This window comes from Anabas testudineus, chromosome 3 (genome assembly GCF_900324465.2).
Source record: "Anabas testudineus chromosome 3, fAnaTes1.2, whole genome shotgun sequence".
Taxonomy (NCBI): domain Eukaryota; kingdom Metazoa; phylum Chordata; class Actinopteri; order Anabantiformes; family Anabantidae; genus Anabas; species Anabas testudineus.
In genome coordinates, this window is record NC_046612.1 from 4171018 (window position 1) to 4190311 (window position 19294).

The following is a 19294-nucleotide window of genomic DNA, read 5'->3' on the forward strand; positions in this document are numbered from 1 at the left end:
AAAAGAAATAGTAAGTGAAAGGCCAAAAAAGTCATGAGATAAGTCTTATCCTAGATTCTAATAATATTCCAAGTCAAAATTCTAAGATAAAAAAGGCAAATCTTTGACTTTTTGTGGCAGAGGGGGGTTGAAGGAGCTGTGACCATTAGTTACTAACGACTTCCATCTCCTCACACTCTTTCTGTTGTCCACCTAACAAACCTTTTGGCCCAGTAAGAGGTAGAACCACTTACTTACTTTGGACTGAAAAAGCTACTTAGGTCGACATGTTTCGCTACTCATCTAACAAGAAAGAAATCCAGTTGTTGTAACTCGACTTCCAGATACTCACAAACATCATTATATGATCGACTATGATAAATGTGTCTAATATAAATGTAATATTGCAGGCAGTTTTATTTTCCAGCGAATTAAAACAAGCATCTTATGGCAGAGAAGCCAGACATCATCTACAACAGAGATACATTCAAATGTAATGCAGACCATACATGTAACATTTTGAGACCATAGCCCTTGTACGTTTTAGTCTACTCATTACATCATCAACATGTTGCTTTGGATGTGCTAAAATGCTCCCAGCACATCAGCTGGATTACCATTTGAAAGACATGAGGTGTGTTCTTTGCTTTTTTAATTGAATTATGTGACCCCAACTAAATGTACTGATACATATAAGTGAGGAAGTCACATCGATAGTGTGATTTAGTTACAACTCGAGCTGATCACACTGAAACTGGGAAAGTTTTCAAATCTGCTTGAAATAGTCTAAATATCCAAGTTACTTCTAACTGTATGAACATGAATACAGGTCAATATTGTTGCATAAGAGACAGAACAGAGGCTCACAAACAACTTTTTTTCAGTGGCTTTAACACAGGACATATCAGGGAAAAATAATCTCCTTATAACAAACTATTGAGGACAGTGGTTAAGAGTTCTGACAAACACCAATTAAGATGTTTTATTCATTCATTTCTAATGTTCTGTGGAAAAACCAACCAGGCAAAACAAATCAATGAACATATACAATATATTCTGTGTTTACAAATAGAAGAAACACAAATCCTTTTAACAGTCCATGGAAAATAAATGGAAACAAAAAAAATGCAGATGCAGATTATGGTATTCAGAAGAGTTAGGTTATAAAATCATTAATCAGATTCTTCATTAAAGCCCCGTTAAGAACAGTGAGGATATTAGAAAATCTGATGTAGGACAAAAATCAAGAAAAGAAAACAAATCTTTTTTTTCTGAAGCACTTAAACGTAAGATCCCTAGATTTATAAATAATTAAAATCATATAAAACATTAAATAGGTGGTTTTCTGAGTGACGGTCATCTGAACCAGCCAGAAGACGTGCAAATAAAAACAAGACTCAATCCAGTATTCCTGACGTCCAGGGAAACCTCATATCTCTAACAAATTTCCATGTTTTTATGAGTGACACAACATGAAAGTAATATATTACCATTTTATTTACTGTTAAAATGCATAGTTATGACAACTGAATCTGTCATTTCTTTAACTCCTGACAATTAGGACCTTTGTGAGATATGTGGTTTTTATAGGACTCACTTTCTCACATCCTCTCCTACACCAAATGAAAGGAATAATGACACCAAACATTGTAATATGTTGAAAATCCATACAACCTATGGATGCCTGAGTAGGTGAAAAGCAGAATTAAGCAGTAAAATGATCAGTGATGATGAGTAAGACTAAAAACTTGCTTTAAAATGATATAAATTAAATAACAGTTAAAGAACTGTTGTGAGAATTATGGACAAAGTCAAAGCCTTTTCCTTATTTCACCTTGAAAAATGATTCCCTCCCCCCCTAATTTAATCAGGGTTCAGATTTCAGCTGACGTAAACACATCAGACACGTTTAACAAAAATGGCAACTGTTACCTAAATCACTCTTTAAAAAGACCTATTGTTTGTTTGTTTTTAAACTGACTGGATGATGCCCAGAATGCACAAAAAGAGAAAAACACACAGGCAGAACTAGACACAGTTCTTCCAATGATCAACATTAAGAGCTGTACAGATTAAGTATGTTGAACACTTGTTTTCATTTGTACATGTCTCATACATTTTTTTATGTGAAATATTCCACAGCATGGTAGGAGTTGAGTACCGTCATGTTATTTTCACACTGAACCTGTAAAGCACTTTGTGGGTATGGATGTTTTTTTGTTCTGATCAAATCACAGGAAGCCTGCAGTTAGTCTCAATTGGACTAACAGACCAATTGAAATATTGCAATATTTAAAAAAAGAATCGTACCTGTCTTATTTGTAACATGTTAAACATTCTCCTGGCAATATTTACAGAGGTGTACTGTGTTCCTGTACATGTTGCATATGCTACACAAAGCTAAATTAGTTACTTAAAAACCCAGAAACAGATAGTTTAGACTTTTAGTCTCCAGTGGCAGCCATGTCAGCTCGCTACAAATTCATTGGTGATAGTTACAGAGAAAAGGGCAGCAACTGGTCAAATATGTGCAGGGGGATAAGTACATCTGGAGTTTTTCAGCTACTGCTCAAATGAAATACACTCGTCTTTCCCCCATGGGACATATTAGTCCTGCCTGTTATCTATTAGCAGCTCAGTTTTTGATAAATACCAAAAACACCCTTCACTTTGTTCTGATAATAAACGGCTTTGTATAAATGCCCCACAGCTGACACAAAGTAAAGTTTTACATTAAACTCCAAACATTCATTCCAAAGTTTAAGACATGATTAAGACATGATGATTTCATTTCAAGTAGCAGACCACGGAAAAGGTTTGTTTGTTTTAAAATCTCATTTGTAGTTTTAAAAAAGTCAACAATAAAAGCAACACCAGTGGTTGCAGCAGTTTGTAAAATGCCCATTGGGCCAGTTCCCGTTTGTGCAGTGTGTGTACAAAGCATCTCTGAGCCCCCCAGTTAACAAAATATACATCATATATCATTTGTTTTTACATCTCTGTGGGGTGCCACTGTTTTGTTCTTATTCTTAACTGAGGAAGGAGGAGTCCAGTGTGAATCAGCAACAGTTTGTACCAAGTCATGGTTGAAAGTACTTTACTTATTTACCAGTGACTTTTCAAATTTAGTTATCACTGGCTCTCAGCTTGATTAAGACATCTAAAAATTGACCTTGATACTATTTATTCTGGACAAGGCTGAGAGGGCTATAGGTCAGTTCTTCTTCTGTCATGCAGGCTCCATTCTCCAATTATAGTCGTTCTCTCTCTGTTCTACTTTAATTTTCAAAACAGAGTAGCTAAAGGACCTGATCTGGGATTTTTAGTCTCAATGTGTCCTGGAGTTGTACTCACAGATCATTAAAAATGCAGTGGTACAGGCTCCAAGGCAGATGGGTCCATAGCAGCTGTCTGCTACTATTACCTCAGCACATAGTCCCAGGAAGTAGCAGGATCTTCTAGAGCCCACGGTGAGAAACAATAAGGCCAGTGGCTCCACTATGTTGATAAACTGTTGGCTGCTATGACCCGGGGGTAAACCAGTGTTGGATCTGAGTTATTCCACGCTGTATCTGCCCAATGTAGAAATCTGCATTTCTGGAGAAGTCCTGACAGACTGAGGAGTGGACATCGCCCAGAGCACAGTAAAGGGCGGTTCCCCCCACACTGATCACTACTGTAACCAAACAAAGCAAGAAGAGGAGCAGGCAGGAGTCTCCACCACCAACCTCTACAGAGAAGGAGAGACACAGGGATTTGATAATTCCACATACAGAAAACATTTTTTATGTCTGACTTGTGGGAAATAAACAGACACACACCCTGCTCATAGCTGTCATCTGGAACTTTGAAGCGGACACGTCTTTTGGCAGTGGGTTTCTCAGGCTGGGGCTCAGAACTGGCGGACACACTCAAGTTGTCCACACACACTCTGCGCTTCTTCAAAATGGAGACCAGGCCAGAGGCAGGAGACATCTGTAAAAACAGAGATGTTGAGTACGGACACATGTAGTAACAAATACAATTTGTATTTCTATTTGAATTTTTGATCATTTTTGTCACTGGCATCAATATTGTTTATGTGTAGGAGGAACAACTTGTCATTGGTTCGACTCCCAGTTACTCCTGACTACATGTTGTATTCTTGGACAAGACACTGAAACACTGTAATAGGGCTGACATGAACTGTCTGGCAGGCAGCTCTCCAAAATTAATTTCCCCAAGAGGATCAATAAAGTATGTCAACTCAACAACAAAGGGAGCACTTCACTAGCCTACACCCACCAGATGTCAGTATAACACATAAAAGGTAGTACTGAACTTGAAACATACAGTAACTAGTAGAGATTCACTCTAATGGACTTCCAGGCACTTCTGTTTTCTGACACGTTACACTCATTAGACTGTAAACAATCCTCCCTGGTTCTACAGAAACACTTAAACTATTGCAAATAAACTTTGGCCAGGTGGTTCTAGATCATCATATTTAGCAATAATGTTCCTCTTCTTATAATCAAATAGCAATAATGTAGTTATCAACTTTCTGCCATCTAATACCAAGTATTACAGCTACTATGGCTAAAACAATGTCTCCACATCTGTTCTACATTCTGTTTTGTTTTGTTTTTTAAAGCAGGCCACTACTCTTGTTACCACTGTGTCTCTTTTCACTTCAATATCTTGCCTGTGCCATCTCTCTTGCCATACTCCAAGTGCATCACATCTCTGTTCTCTCACTTTTCTCTCCAGTCTACTTCTCTAAGGATAGATGTTATGCTGGCTAACAAATCCATAGTGTAGGATTCAAAGTAATGGCTAGGTAATAACATTAGGTCTGATCATCTGGGTTCTGTGCTGTCCTTTCTAAAGGGCAGATACAGACAGAACATTTTCAATATGTGCTTCAAAACGTGTTTTTGTTGAGTTAAAAAGATATTTAAAACTGAAAGGATGACAAAATGTAACTAATTGTGTTATGTAAAATGCAATTCTGTACAAATAATCCTAACTCGACATAGACACAGATGCATTTATGCAAATGCATCAACAAATGTCGCAAAATATCCAATAAATGAATAGATGTAACACCACTTCATAAACTCTCCCTGCATGACAACATACTCACTTCTTCTACAGTGATGAGTTTAGCCATGTCATCCAATGTGGCGGCTTCTCTGATTATATTAGCCTGCTCTTCTTCGTATTCCCCCTCCTCTTCTTCCACTTCCTCCTCACCCTGCTCCTGCTGCTTCAAATGAGTCTCTTGGGAAAGGTGGGCCTCCTGGTACAGGCAGGTTTTTCCACTCTCCTTTAATAATAATGGAATGCAGCTATAACTCACATATCAATATGTCTTCACAGTCTGTTGTTGCTGTACTCTCTATTCAACTGTTACAACACAATCATACAACAACAAAGCTTCTGCAAGTTTAGTGAAAGCTGGCGAATTAGCTTTTCAAAGCACCCAGTGATGGGCAGGAGGTTCTCAGGAAAGAAACTATAGAATAGAGGAAGTGATGAGTGGAGTTTTATATTTACAGGAATAGTACAAAAAGACAGGGGAACTGAGTAGCATTAGCTGCCATAGCTACGATAGCTTAAGAAACTAAAGCAACAACATTAAGAAGACAAATATAATGGTCCTGATGCTGGTCACATAGCGACATCAGAAAAAAGTGTTACTATTACTGCGAAGACAAACAAACAATGAGCAAATATTGATTTTATTTTGCATCTATCTTTCACTATCTTTCTCTACTTAGATATTCCCAAAGCTTTAAGTACACATTATGATAAATACTCTACCTGGGAGTCCTCATGCAGCTTCGTCTCAGCTGGGGCTTCCTGGTGCAGCTGTTTTACCCCCACCTCTACTCCACTGACAAGAGTCTCCACTGGGATGGCTTGTTGAGGAAAATCAGGGTCTCTGTCCTTCTGCTTCTCGTCCTCTTCTTCGTCTCCCTCATCTGTCATCTCCAAAGCCTCTACTGCCACCTCCACGTCCCTCTCCTTTTCTTCTACTTTTGCCTCATTTTCCTGTGCTAGACCTAAATCTCCTCCCTGCTGCTCTGCGGGCTTGGACTGATCCATTCTTCCAGCTGTAGGGGGGTGTAAACCATTTCCTATGACTGTAATGGTGTCTCCTACATCTTCTGCCTGTCCTCTCTCGCTGTTGCTGCACTCTTTGTCAGTCAGCTGAGTTCCATGGTAACTGTCCCTTCCCTGTATTTCTCTGTCTGGGTCTTCCCTCTCCTTCTCTGAGATTTCAGAAGACTTGAACCTATCAGCTAAATTAATGAAGGGTATAACTGAATGGCTGCTCTGGGAATGGGAGGGGTCTTCAGTTCTCTGCTCCATCCCCCCGTCAACCTGGTGGGCTAATTTAAAAAACATATAGAATAGAGTAGAAAAGTAGGTAAAAGAGAGGTAAGGGGAAAATAAAAAATGATTTTAGAAAAATAAAAAAACAAAGTTGTTAACACAGTTAAACTTACAGGGTACAATTCATTGAGACCTGCTACAGTACAGAGTGTAACATGTTACAGTATATACCTAAAAATCTTGCGCAGCAGCAGCTATTTTAATTTATGGTAAAATTCATCAGAGTAGCATAAATCATATTACAACTAGTTAATATATGTAACTTATATTCTAGTACTAATATTTAAGATAATTAAATAAAACACTTCATTGATCTTTAAAGGGGAAATTCATATATTACAGTAGCCCAGTCACAGTGGCTAGTTAAAACTAATTAAATAATAAAATAGATTATATAAAAGAAATATTAAACAAAAAACATCGTTAACATTAAATACCACACATAACATGTATGAATGAGGAAGTTAAAGGCATGTCAGACCACTTCAACGGACTTTGCAGAAGAAGAGTGGACAGAGTGACAGTTTGCAGAAAAACAGTGCCAGTGCACAGGTTGGATTCACAATAAGTTACGGTAGTAACTGAGTCAGAGTTTCTCCCAACCTGGGGTTACACAACTCCAAATTGTCACTAAAGCTGCTTTCTGACATAACCCCCAGAACAAAACAGCCCTGTGTGTGGCCACATTTGTGGAAGTAAAACTAACCATCTAACATTGACTGTCTCTTCCTCAACAGTAACACATGATACTTCCCAAACCCGGGGCTCTTTGCACACAATATAAAATAAGACTATCATGAAAGTATCTAAAATGTTGCTCTAATATCTGTTCAACAAAGCACTCCACTGTATACATACAAAATGTCCACAGGTTAAAATTCACCTGACCTGAAAAGAGCTTTAGGCAACATTTCAGTAATACTGCACACCTTGACAAATTACTACAAACTGCATGAGAATTACATTAAAATCACATACTCTAAAATAAATAAACCCACTCTGTCACACTCACCTGAGGCACCTCCCTCTTCAAATGCAGGCCTCAAAACTTCCAAAGATGCACACTGCATGAATACACACAAACAAACTGTTTATCTATCTGAGATAGACGATCATATTCTACTATATGTGTATTAGTAATGTGAGCACTACATGTATCAGAGAACATATAGAGGAGGATTTACACATTAGATATACACCGTGGATCCTTAATTATGTATTTTAAATTAAATATAAGGTAAGTGACAATGTGACATCAGTCATTCACTTAAAATGCAAAACACACACTCACTTTGCCTTATCCTATATGTACACGTGTACTCTCTCTCTCTTCCTCATACTGACACACACAACAAAAATAACAAATGCCTTACCACAGCATCTCCAGCACCTGGTCTATGAACAGAAGACAGAAAAAGAGAAAGTGAGATGGTGGGTTTTAAAGGTCTGTTCTTGTTTTGAGTAAATGAAGACTTGAAAGATGGGCCACCCTTCTTTACTCTGCCAATCTAAAATTAGCCTAAACACTTTTCCCTGACTGTTACGTGTGTGAGTGAGACTGTGTGTGTGTGTGTGTGTGTGTGTGTGTGTGTGTGTGTGTGTGTGTGTGTGTGCATGCACGCATGAGTGAAATGAAGTGAAATGAAACCCTAGAAGTGTGAAGGCTCAAATGTCTGAAAGTGCAGAAGCAGCAAAGAGCCATATGTTTAAACTATCACGGCAGTGCTCGCCACACAGAAGCTCATGCAGACGCTTTTCACCTGTTTGGGACCATAAAGAATGTGCAGGTGTGTGTCTGGCAGACATAACAGCAAACAACTTCCTACTAAATATTGCAAAACATCATCTGTTCTAATTAATGAATATACCCCACACATCTCTCACACACTAACTAATAAAGTATTAAGAAACACGTACAATACAAGACAAGATTTAAACTTTCAGTCAACTGAGTATTACGTTGTCAAATTAACATTTCCAAAATACTGCCTCAACTTACAAATGTCACCCACTGTTCTGGATTATCATTCTTTGTGGAAGTTACATTGTCAAATATGAACGATTTGTTCACTGTAATGTAATGTTGATCATCTTGTCTCACTCTAGTCAAATAAGTAAATTAGCATATTTCACACTACATTGAACTGATTAATAATCTAAAGAAAATTCAAATTATTTTTAAGGCCACTATGACTTCAACATAATAACTTAAAGCACATTTTGACACATCAGATTTACCAAAGTCTCTTAAGTGCACAAACTTGCCTGTGTTTATGAGGAACTGCATTTCCATAAGCTTTGATCATAAGCTTAACGGATTACTTTAAAACTGCCATATAACACTGCAAACATGCTATCAACGCAGCAAATGTCAGTTTGTCATAGAAAATAATTAGAAAATGTTAACAGTACACTTCACGTCATCAAAGCCGTGCTGTAGGGTGACAAAATTGTGTTGTAGCTAAGAAAAAAATGGAAGTACCAGAAAATGGACAAATGCTATAAATTCTATTAAATCACTTGTATGTGTGTCTTTATATGTGGTTCATGCATGAGACCCAATATATGCTTTACCCTTAAGTGCCTTTCATATAATGCAATGAGTCTGGTAATAATAAATACAAACAGTATAAAAAGTGCATTCAAAGATTACACACACAGACACTGACCGACTATGCGTCAAACAGATGTGTTTAAGAGTGTCCAGATGTTGGATTTCCAGACTGGAGGAAGTTCTACACTTACTCTCTATGAGGAGAGACACACAAAGACACAGATAGTTAAAAGTAAGATTAATACATGATTAATAAATAAATGTATTTATGCCACAGAGAGCTGAGCTTCTCTGTAAGCAACAGAAACATAAATGCATTCTCATATAAAATGTATTGCATAAAATTTGTTTGCATGTAAATATGACTAATTTCTAGGTGTAAGACTTTTAAAATCACAACTTTAGTTTATTTATTTGAGCTGAATATTCGTTGTAATCATATAAATTTGTTTTATGAACATGTTACCCCACTGTTCCTGTAGTGCATTCAGGTTGTCCAATACTCTCTGGTGATAGAGTCTCTCTAGTTGGATGCACCATAACGCCCACTGGTCTGAATACAGCACGTTAAGAAACACACACACACACTCATAACAGGTCAGAACAGAAAACTACTTCAGAAGCTTAAAAACTGTACAGTATATCGCTAAAGCACTCTTTATTTTCTGCTCACAAACCATCACAGCTAACAGAGGTAAAAATAAAAAAGAGACAGACTGAGGAGAGGAGAACATACTGTAGTGAGACTGAGGCTGTGGTCTCTCATGTTTATGGATATGAGCAGCCTAAACACAATCCTCCTTTGACATGGTTCGATGCTTTCTCTTGCTCTCTCTCCTTCTAACTAACCCTGATACATGCATGACATAGCTAAGCTAGCGTTGTCTTGTCTTTGACTCTTCTTGCCCTTCCCTCCCACTGTGTCGTTTTCCTCTGATTAAAATTTCCAATTCTTTCTCACGCCCGTTCTCTTGCCTTCATTCATTTGTAAATGCTGTAATCTTTCCTCGTCTGTTAAGGGCATTGTGTTGGCAACATACAGTAGTTCTCATTCTCAACATGAAAACAAAGCTTCTGTCTGGGGTCTGAAGTATCCACTTTTTAGGTGACTCTTTTCTCTCTGCCTCTCTACTCTGTGAGCTTCAGGCCATTCTAAAAGTCAACTCAGATACTAGTGCAGATAATTCTAATAAAATCTATTCCATCTCATCCTTTAATTTTTCTTTTGACATATTTTTCTACTCTTTCTCCTTTGTCTTTTTTCTATTTTAATCTATTTAACTGTAAAGGCAGTGAGGCATCAAGTAATATCTGTAACCTTACTGGAATAAGTGATTCCAAATACAATTTAAAATAAAAGTTGTCCGTCTTCACCCCACCCCCAACAAACACGCACCACATATGGAGATAAGGATACAGTCTTCGTGAAGGACAAAGGTCTCAGCAATCTGCAGAGAGAAAGAGAGAGTGAGAGAGATTATAAATTTTCATAAAAATGCACACTTTTACAATTTAGAACTAAAAATCGTGTGCTTTTAATCACATTAGTTATGTCACAGTTATCCCACAGAAGGGATGAGGGAACTAAGGCTCAACAGGGGTTTAAAATAAAAATAGAAATATTGCTCATGTAGACCGATTCCTGACGAAGACGCAACATCAGATAAGATTATTATACTTGGATATAACCAAATATAAAACAGGTAAAGAAACAATACAGAACTTTGAAACACAACGTTATACAGAGCTGAAACACATTAACTATACTGCTAACATTCGCATAAGTTCTATAATCATTAACTCTGGAAAAAAAAACATGAAGAAAATAGACCTCATTTAAGAGAGACGGAGGTGATTGAAAATGAGAGCGAGAGTGAAAAGAAAGAAACAGACAACATAACATAAGACCACAATGGACACTCTACCTCTCTTCAGCAAGTGTCGCTTTCATGCTGCTCAGCTGATCACAGAACAAGAGACGTGTGTGTGTCTGTGTGTGTGTGAGAAAGAGAGAAAGAGAAAGAGATAGAGAGAGAGAGAGAGACGGAAAAGAGGGCACAAAAGGCTCTCGCATTTCTAATGAAGTGAGGGGTGGCGACGACTGAATGACCTCTCTAGTTATCTGGGTTGACGTGGTTTACATACCAAATCATAAGAAGAGTTTCAGTTCGTTTTTTTTGGTTACACGACACATATATCCATAAATCCATAAGAAGTACAGTCCAATTTTAAGATTCTGATTTATTTTTCCAAAAACATAAAAACCAACACTATGAAAATGTAAAAATAAAATCATTATGTCCTCAAACTACTCAACACTGATGAGAGAGTTTTTACATATAAATCCAAAATTAGTAACACTCAGATTCACTTCCATGTTTTGATCTGTCTTTTATGTGTTGTGAGCATATAATCATCATAATATATTCAATGCTGTCAATGTACTGACCTTTTAACATGCCCAAGACTGTTTTGCAGACAATGATTTTGATTAAGATAGTCATGTAATGTCATGTTAGACACACAACAACATGCATGACTAGTCACCATAGTCTGGATTGTTGAGTAGAAGGAATGTGGAAGCAGGCGCTGTTCAAAAGTCACTAAGTATAGAACAAAAGTGAGCATACCTCTGGTTAATATTATTAAATGTTATTCCGCAATTCCTCATCACATGGAGCCACATTGTATTAGACGCCACCCAAGGAAAAACGAGAAAGTGCTGTTGTTTTATGGGCTTTCTGACATTAGACTTTTTGTAAATGACCTGGCATCATATTTGTCACAGTGGTCAAAGGTTGTTTGTTGCACTGAGGCTGCAATATTTTTTTAATTCATGTAAGATCAAATATGTAGACGTGCCATCACACTCCACTAAAAAATACAAAGAAAGGGTCCAGTTCCACCACAATTTTAAGTTCACCCACCCTAAGCTAGAGCCCCAAATAAATCCGAGACGACAAGTCAAGTTAAGTGGCTCTTAGGTAAATATCTCACAAAGTCAATTTAATTTTAGCCCTAATTTATTTAGTAGCAGTGGTCATAATAATGCTAAAAAAACATTAGATAAAAATAAAGATCCATTTGCCTGTTCATCTTATTTGTTGCCAGTTTTGTCGCTCAAAGTTCCACAATAATACACATTGTGGTCTTGTGATGTATGAACAAATATTTTAATTCCTTATCACAACTGTTTTTTTTGTTTTGTTTTGTTTTAGTGTTGTTTCATTAAAAGTACTGGAAACATTTTTTACCATTGATGCTATGACAGTCATTTTTATTTCCCTTCACCTCTGTGACCTTACTGTGAAATCATTAGCTACAGTATTTTCCAAAAAGAAATGATTGAAAATGCAAATTCATGTCATGTGTCATGGCCACATAATAACACGCTCTTTATTACTCACTTACAAACCTGTTTCCCTGGAAGTAAGCATAGCTCAGGTGTGCCTGGTGGAGGCATTTATAAATCAAATTAACTGAAATATTCACACACCCCTTAATACACATGTTAAGTCATGCAGGTCTGTGTTTGCGACAGAACCGAGACGTGGCAGAATCAGAGTGTGTGTGTATGTAGTATTCATGTGGCTTATGTGTGTACGGACGCTTAAGACACCCATGCCTTAGGGCTGAAAGCGGTGTTCCGATCAAGAGGTGAGTTTAATGTCATTTATTGCCTCGTCAAAGGGTAAAAGATTTAACGTAAAAAAGCAGAAAAAGAGAATGTATAGTATGTGATGTTTGCCTGAAGTAAAACTGTAATAAAATAGAAAGGTTACCTGGTGAAGGTACTGTGGGAAGTGAGTGTCATTCCCCTTGTGGGCCAACTGCTCAAGACACTTCAGTGGAGAAGTGCATTGAATAGGCCCTGTGGTGCAGGTGGAGACTGACATGGAGGTAATGTGTTCCCAGTTTGAGGTTATAGGTCCTGTGGTGGAAGTGGATTCTGTTCCAGTAGTAAGTGGGTCTGTAGTGGAAGCTATGGAAGTGTTGAGCCTTGAGGAGTCTTGAGATTCCGCATATGATCCGGTACATGTGGGCCCACGACTAAAGATGGGCTCTATGGACGAGGTAAAATGTTCTGTTGTGAAGATAGCATTTTTTGCCATCCTATCTATAGTCCCTGTAGTACATGGAGGCCCAGGTGGGCTGGTGTCTGAGGTTATAGTTAGTGTAGTAGAATCTACAGGTGTGTCTCCCACTGTAATAGATCCTGTGATGGAGGCAACTGACTCAGAGTTGGACATATGAGAGTCCACTTCAGCATCACTTTGGCTCAGTTCCATTGGACTGATGGAATTCAGCGTCCCTGGGCTGACAACTGGAATGACAGGGGATGTAGGCTCTGGACTCGTCCCAGGACTGAAAGGATATGGAGTTTCCAATAGACTGCCTACAGTGGCAAAGAAAGACAGTGGAAAAACAGATGAGCAAAAGAGCAGCTCAGCTAAACTGCTGAAACAGGATGACTCACTAACACCTGTTTAAAATTCATGAGTAGGTGTGTAATGAGTTATTATAATACAGAGGTGTATAACGGACTCATTTATTTAAGATCTGAGGGAGAATTCAGGAGATTAAGTCATAACCCAATTCACTGACCTGTGAGCACATAAAACAATCAACAACAATGGCTTGGTGTTAGTATTACAGTACTGGGATTGTTTTTGTGTAAAGAAAGCTCTTGAAACCTGACTGAGTAAACAAAATCAGTTCACTCCTTCACTGTAAGAAATCTTCACTGTTAAAACACTCAGAAACATACACTCTTTAATTATCAAATGATGCAAATCTTGTGGTCAACATCGGTAAAGTAAAAGTAAAATAAACATAAACAAATGAATGATGGGTGCACATACTTGTAATTTACTTTATCAAACTATTATGGCTGAATTTTATTTCTCACAATTTCTTCAGTGCATATGAATACACTCACAAACACACACACACGCACAGTTATCTCAGTTGTATTTACCAACACAAGTTTGTTTGTATGTGTGTATGATCTGTAAGTCTGTAAAAGTGTGACCATGTGAACTCTATAAGCTGGTTTTGTTAGTTTACAGATTAACATCTTTAGTGAGCGTCAAATATTTAGTATATATTTTTAGAATCTACTCTCTACGCCTTTTTTGTTTTCTGGCTCACTTACCTCTCTCGTCATCCATTCCTCTACCTAAATTCCTTTTCTCCGTTTCACTCTACACAAAGCCTCTTTCCATCTAATTTGTCCTGTTTCACACTCTTTTTTTCGGTCATGTGATATGAATGACATCATCATCCCCAGTCATCCTGACCTCAATCTAAAATTCTGACCACTTAACCAGTCCTTACCAGCCTTTACTGCATTTTACTGTCATTTCCATACTGCATTTATCGAGTAGTCTGAACTGTGGATTTTTAACTTAAAATATTATCTAGATTTCGTTGCACAATACAAAAAGTAGTATTTGCTGTTGGTGTAATACATCTACATCTGTGTAGTACATCTACATTTCTGTAAATGTGGGTTAACTGCATAGGATACAAATTTTGTTCTATATTATTTTTTCCATCCCGTTTTAAATAATTTTGTTTTAAATGCTTATATATTCATTAATTCAGGTGAAAGAAAGAGACCTCTCCCACTGACAATCTCATGTAGACCTCACTTATTCATGCAACTCTGCAGTGCTGAAGAGATTTAGTCTCTTCTAGCTAACTGTTTTTGCTTGTACCATCTGCAAAATGTCTGTACTTTTCAGCTTGGCAACAGCAACAGTCTGCTTTAATTGATGGACAACTCCACAGTATGCAACCTCCCCCATGATTAATTGAACACAGACAAAATGATAACTAGTCTAAGAAAGAACCAAAACAGAAATTAAAGAAGATTTACGTTTACCGGGGGGTGGGAAACATGACTCCAAATGAATACTAATACTTCAAATATTTGCCCACATGTCAGGCGACTTTGATAGGGCAATAAAATTATCAGCTGTGTATTTTTAGCTTGTTGTGATGCTTTGTGTATGGACATGTACATGCATTTGTGTTTACAGTATATTATAATTTCCTCTCTGGAAGGTTACGTGTGTTTGATTCATACCAGTTTCTGAATATGAAGAATCAGTCATAGGAGTATCTGGAGACTGGCAGCAAAGTAGAGCGCTTGATTCCTCAGATTCTTCCTCCTCGTCTTCTTCTGCTTCCTTCATCACCTCATCAATGTCTTCTTCTTCATCATACTCTCTGCCTCTTCCTGTGTATCCCTCTTTTCCCACTTCCTCTTCCTCGTCTTTCCCATTGTTGTTCAGAGAGGTATTCTGGATGATCCTGTGTTCTTCCTCGTCTTCATTTTGTGAAGCAGAGAGACTTAAAGTCTGTTTGTTTGTCTCATTGAGGTTTCGAGTTTGGGCAGCGAGAGCTTCAGGTTTGGATAGGTTATCACAGAGGTCAACCCCGCCCACAGAAACTTGTGACATCATTCTGCCGTCCCCCTCAAACTGACCTATAGATACAAAAATAAATAAATAAATACATTAAAATGTAAATGTTGAAATTAAAATAATGCTGATGTCAACATAGACATAAAAAAGCACAACTGAATTATTATTAAGTATTAATATAACTCAGGTTAGACTGTAAAGTCAGATTCCAGCATGGAAATATAAAGCTAACAGGCTTTCTTATTCTCAACAGTGATTAGTTGATGTTGTTGTCACTGTAAATCACATTAGTATTTAATTTTCGCTGTACACGTAGAGCTCATATGCTGCATTATGCTTGGGTAAAATTTAAACCCTCACCACCATGATCCATTGGACTCTTACAACGTTTGACCTTTCAGCCTGAAGGTCAGTGCTGACTGTTAGATAAGCCCTTCTTCAAGCCTGTGGACATAAGGAGAATGGGATAGGATAAATGTAAATATGAAATATGACATTTTGTCATATGCGACATTTTGCGAAACCCTGTTTAAATTCACTCAGAGACGATTGCAAGATTGAGAAAGTGTGAGACGCCAAACTAGTTTAGCATCATTCCAAAGTAGTCAAACAAACCCTAGGGCTTAAGAGATAAAAAAACGTCCTAACAACATCTTGAACTGATGTATAATATTTGCACACACACACGTGTATCAAATGCATTCATTTGTTGTGCTTGACTAGATATTACAGAGATTTCAGAACTCTTTCACTTACTCTCTACACGAACAGATGCAAAGTATAGAAAAATTACAAAATAATCAACTGAAAGTTATACAAGTGCTAAATCTCAGAGGAATCACTGACTAGCTTACACTGTATGTTGTGTCTGAAAAAGCTGTTAAAATGTGTTTTTACTCCGTTTTGGAAGGAAAAACAACATCCTGCAACCAATTCAGATACTGGTGAACAACAATTTACTCTAAGCTCTAAGATGTAATGTTTGGAAAGTAGTAAAGTTATTTTGTTATTACAAACTGAGATGCAGTAGATAGATTTAGATTTCCAAATATATCTAAATACATTAAGCTCCCAAAATATCATAAACTGCAATTCAGTGTAATCCAAAATCACAATATTACAACCTGTGGTCTGTTCTTTCATTACAGAATTAAATCAACCCTTACTCTAACAGTGAAAATTACAACTTTCTCAAAGACAGGATTTATTGCAGGGCTGCTGCACCCGACTGGATTAAATCATACAGGTGAACAAACTGGTAAATCAGCGTACAGTGCACTTGTGTGCACCAGTATTGTGCAATAGCATGATTTTTCATTTTTCTGCCATATGCCAGGTTCACAGATAAAGATACACACATGCAAAAACTCAGGCTGTTTTGTTGGGCTATGAATGTAAAGATCACCTGTAAATTAGCTGCTAATACCTGCTAACAATTGTATCCTTAGCTAATGAAATAATCTAAAATTAGTACATAATACCCTCCACACACAAGTAACTTCACTTAAAACAGAGATCGTAGTATATTTGTGTCCATCTTTATAATGGCTTAGCCAATTAACACTAAACTTAAAATTTATACAAAACACAATCCAACAGCTGCTGGCAGCCGTGTTGATGTTCTTTTGCTGGTCTTACACAGATTGTCTGCAATGTGCATAACTGTATCATGGCAAATGCCAACAGTGATTCTACATCAGAATATGTTTATTTGAAACTAATTTAAGGAATACTGTGATTCCACAATGTGGTAGAATATAAATCCCACACAAACACACACATCCAGGCTAAAAAAAAAGTCTAGGTTAGAGGAATAGGGCTGTCCAGCCTAAGCACTCAAAAAAGAATTAGGCCAGCACATACACACCCAGGAATTTCAGTTCTATGAGCCCATTTTCTTATCTTATACCTTATGAACATTTGTGCATATAACACAGAAACACACACACCCCAGAGAAATACTAAAAGGCCACGAACAAATCAGCATTCAGGGCTGCTGTGTTCCGAGGGAGCAAGCACCTATGGGACAACGCAAATGCATAAGCTCACTATATTATAGTAACACTTTTATACTGACTATATCCCAGTGGTATGTTTTCCTAGATACTGCTATTGCTTTGAGATACTAAAAGAACCAAGTATGCCCCCAGAGACTTTTTGAAGTCTAATTATGCCAAGCTCTGAATGTCCCTCTGGAAGCCAAAACAGTCCCAAGTCACAACAAACAACTGTGACTTAAAGGCTTACGCAACAATGACCTCAAGATTACCCACGCAGGTGTTATTGTACCTATTCGGATGTCAATTCTTATGTAGATAGATAGACAGTTTAATGTCCCTCGTCTTTCTATCCATACTCTGGTCTTTTTGTCTACACCCTAGTCCACAGGGGGGCATGAATAATAAAAGATAAAAGTGGGGACACTTGGAGAGAATTCAGCTAAAAGGAGAAACACAAAGGTGGAAGAACCAGACCTGTCTGTTCTGTGAGAGGGACAAACAGCTAAAAACAACAGACCGTGGAATATGCTGACTGTCAGGTTGCAGCATAATGAAATGCAGATGTGTTAATTAATGTTAAACAAACCAAATCAAACAAAACAAAAACAATGAGTGGACAATGAGTATTTGCACTAATTGCACTCTAGTCTTTTCAACAAATAGGACTTATTTTTGCTGTTTACTCATTAGTTTAGGCCAACATGCCTCTAGGTACAGCACAACATGTACCTGCAAGACCTGCAAAGCCAATGTTTGTCATAACGTTGAGTCCATATGACTTTAATGTTATTCTGTGTTATGTAATTAACCCATCATATGTGAAAATGAATGTGACTTTCACCTGAATTAACCTGAACTAACGTTAATGTTAACACTGATTTCGCTAACGCTGTTAAGTTAACGTTAGCTAGGTTAGTTGGTTAGCTACCTAGCTACTTTGATAAAAATAAGCTAGCTTAAATTACAACTGTAAGAATATATTAGCCTATCGTTACGCTCCCAGCTGTGTTCATTTAACGTTATTGTTACACCTCATGAGAGGCTTTTAATGCTTCATTAAACTGCTACGTTTGACTATAGCTAAGCTAACAACTAGCTGATAAACTGAACATAATTAACGTTATGGAGACGGATCACTTGGTATTGACGCTTTGCTAGCTAACGTGTGCTAGCTCAGTACAGTAACACATCTGGGCAGCGCAGCACACCGCGGAGAAAACCCGATTAAATGCACATATTCACGTCTTCACGTTACATAAATGCGCTAAACCATTAAACATTTACAATTCCTGCGACAGAAACAGTGAAGCCTTACTTACAGCTGATGGCGTTGGCTGAATGGTACAAACCTCCGGCATCAGGCACCTTGCTGAGGATGTTGTTGTTAAGACTGTAAAATGTTTCTGACAGACAGAGTCCGTGTTTCCGCAGCCACCAGGCCTGATCGGTGGAAAAACCAAACGCACTGTCGCCATCCTCTGTCTTTTAGCTGCCAGTACGTGGGTTTATTGAAGGAAAAGCCTCAAAGTGTCTTAAAACTAAACACAGAGGCACATTCAGTCCCGTTTCTAGCCCACGTTTCCATTTAGGAAAATTCAAACCTAGTTTTTTAGCTCATGTGTGATTACATTTAAAACATATGCCGAATTAGCTAATAACAGTTAATTTTTGCATTGTACTATTGGAAAAACCGACAACTGTCACTAAATTATTTTTATACTGAAAACATCCTAAAAAGATGATTATTCTCAGGCAAGTTCTGGAGGGTTCCACTTCCTATTAGTCTGGAATATTATCAAGACTAATAAATAGTCTCTTGAATATAATCCTGTTTTTATGAGACTTTCGTAAAGGAAATTCATTTTATTATATGCTCACATGAGTAATGTAAAAATAAAAAAACAGGTTTAGCCTGTTGTACAGATCTCGTTCATTCGAGACTTTAAAAT

General features: G+C 37.5%; 1 protein-coding gene across 2 annotated transcripts; it reads right to left on the bottom strand.

Annotated features, from left to right (window-relative positions):
* Positions 1 to 378: 378 nt before the first annotated feature.
* On the bottom strand, positions 379 to 18785 carry cnsta (consortin, connexin sorting protein a). 2 transcript variants are annotated; one of them, XM_026378221.2, is made up of 13 exons: positions 18665 to 18785; positions 15706 to 15789; positions 15006 to 15407; positions 12697 to 13310; positions 10332 to 10362; positions 9381 to 9467; positions 9030 to 9108; positions 7734 to 7755; positions 7373 to 7424; positions 5785 to 6356; positions 5105 to 5287; positions 3801 to 3954; positions 379 to 3709 (listed from the first exon to the last, which is right to left on the bottom strand). In XM_026378221.2, the coding sequence occupies exons 2-13, from the start codon at positions 15716 to 15718 to the stop codon at positions 3501 to 3503; spliced, it is 2418 nt and encodes an 805-aa protein (XP_026234006.1). In that variant the 5' UTR covers positions 15719 to 15789; positions 18665 to 18785; the 3' UTR covers positions 379 to 3500. The 2 variants fall into 2 exon arrangements, with proteins under 2 accessions (XP_026234006.1, XP_026234007.1); XM_026378222.2 differs by lacking the exon at positions 5105 to 5287.
* Between the last annotated feature and the right edge of the window lie 509 nt (positions 18786 to 19294).

Bases quoted from the DNA above. Each gene is read 5' to 3' on its own strand.
- cnsta (XM_026378221.2), bottom strand. The intron at 5,288-5,784 runs GTAGAGTATTTA...TTATTATTAAAG, and splicing joins AGCTGCATGAGGACTCCCAG to GAGAGTGGAAAAACCTGCCT. The intron at 3,955-5,104 runs GTGAGTATGTTG...CTGTTTTTACAG, and splicing joins AACTCATCACTGTAGAAGAA to ATGTCTCCTGCCTCTGGCCT.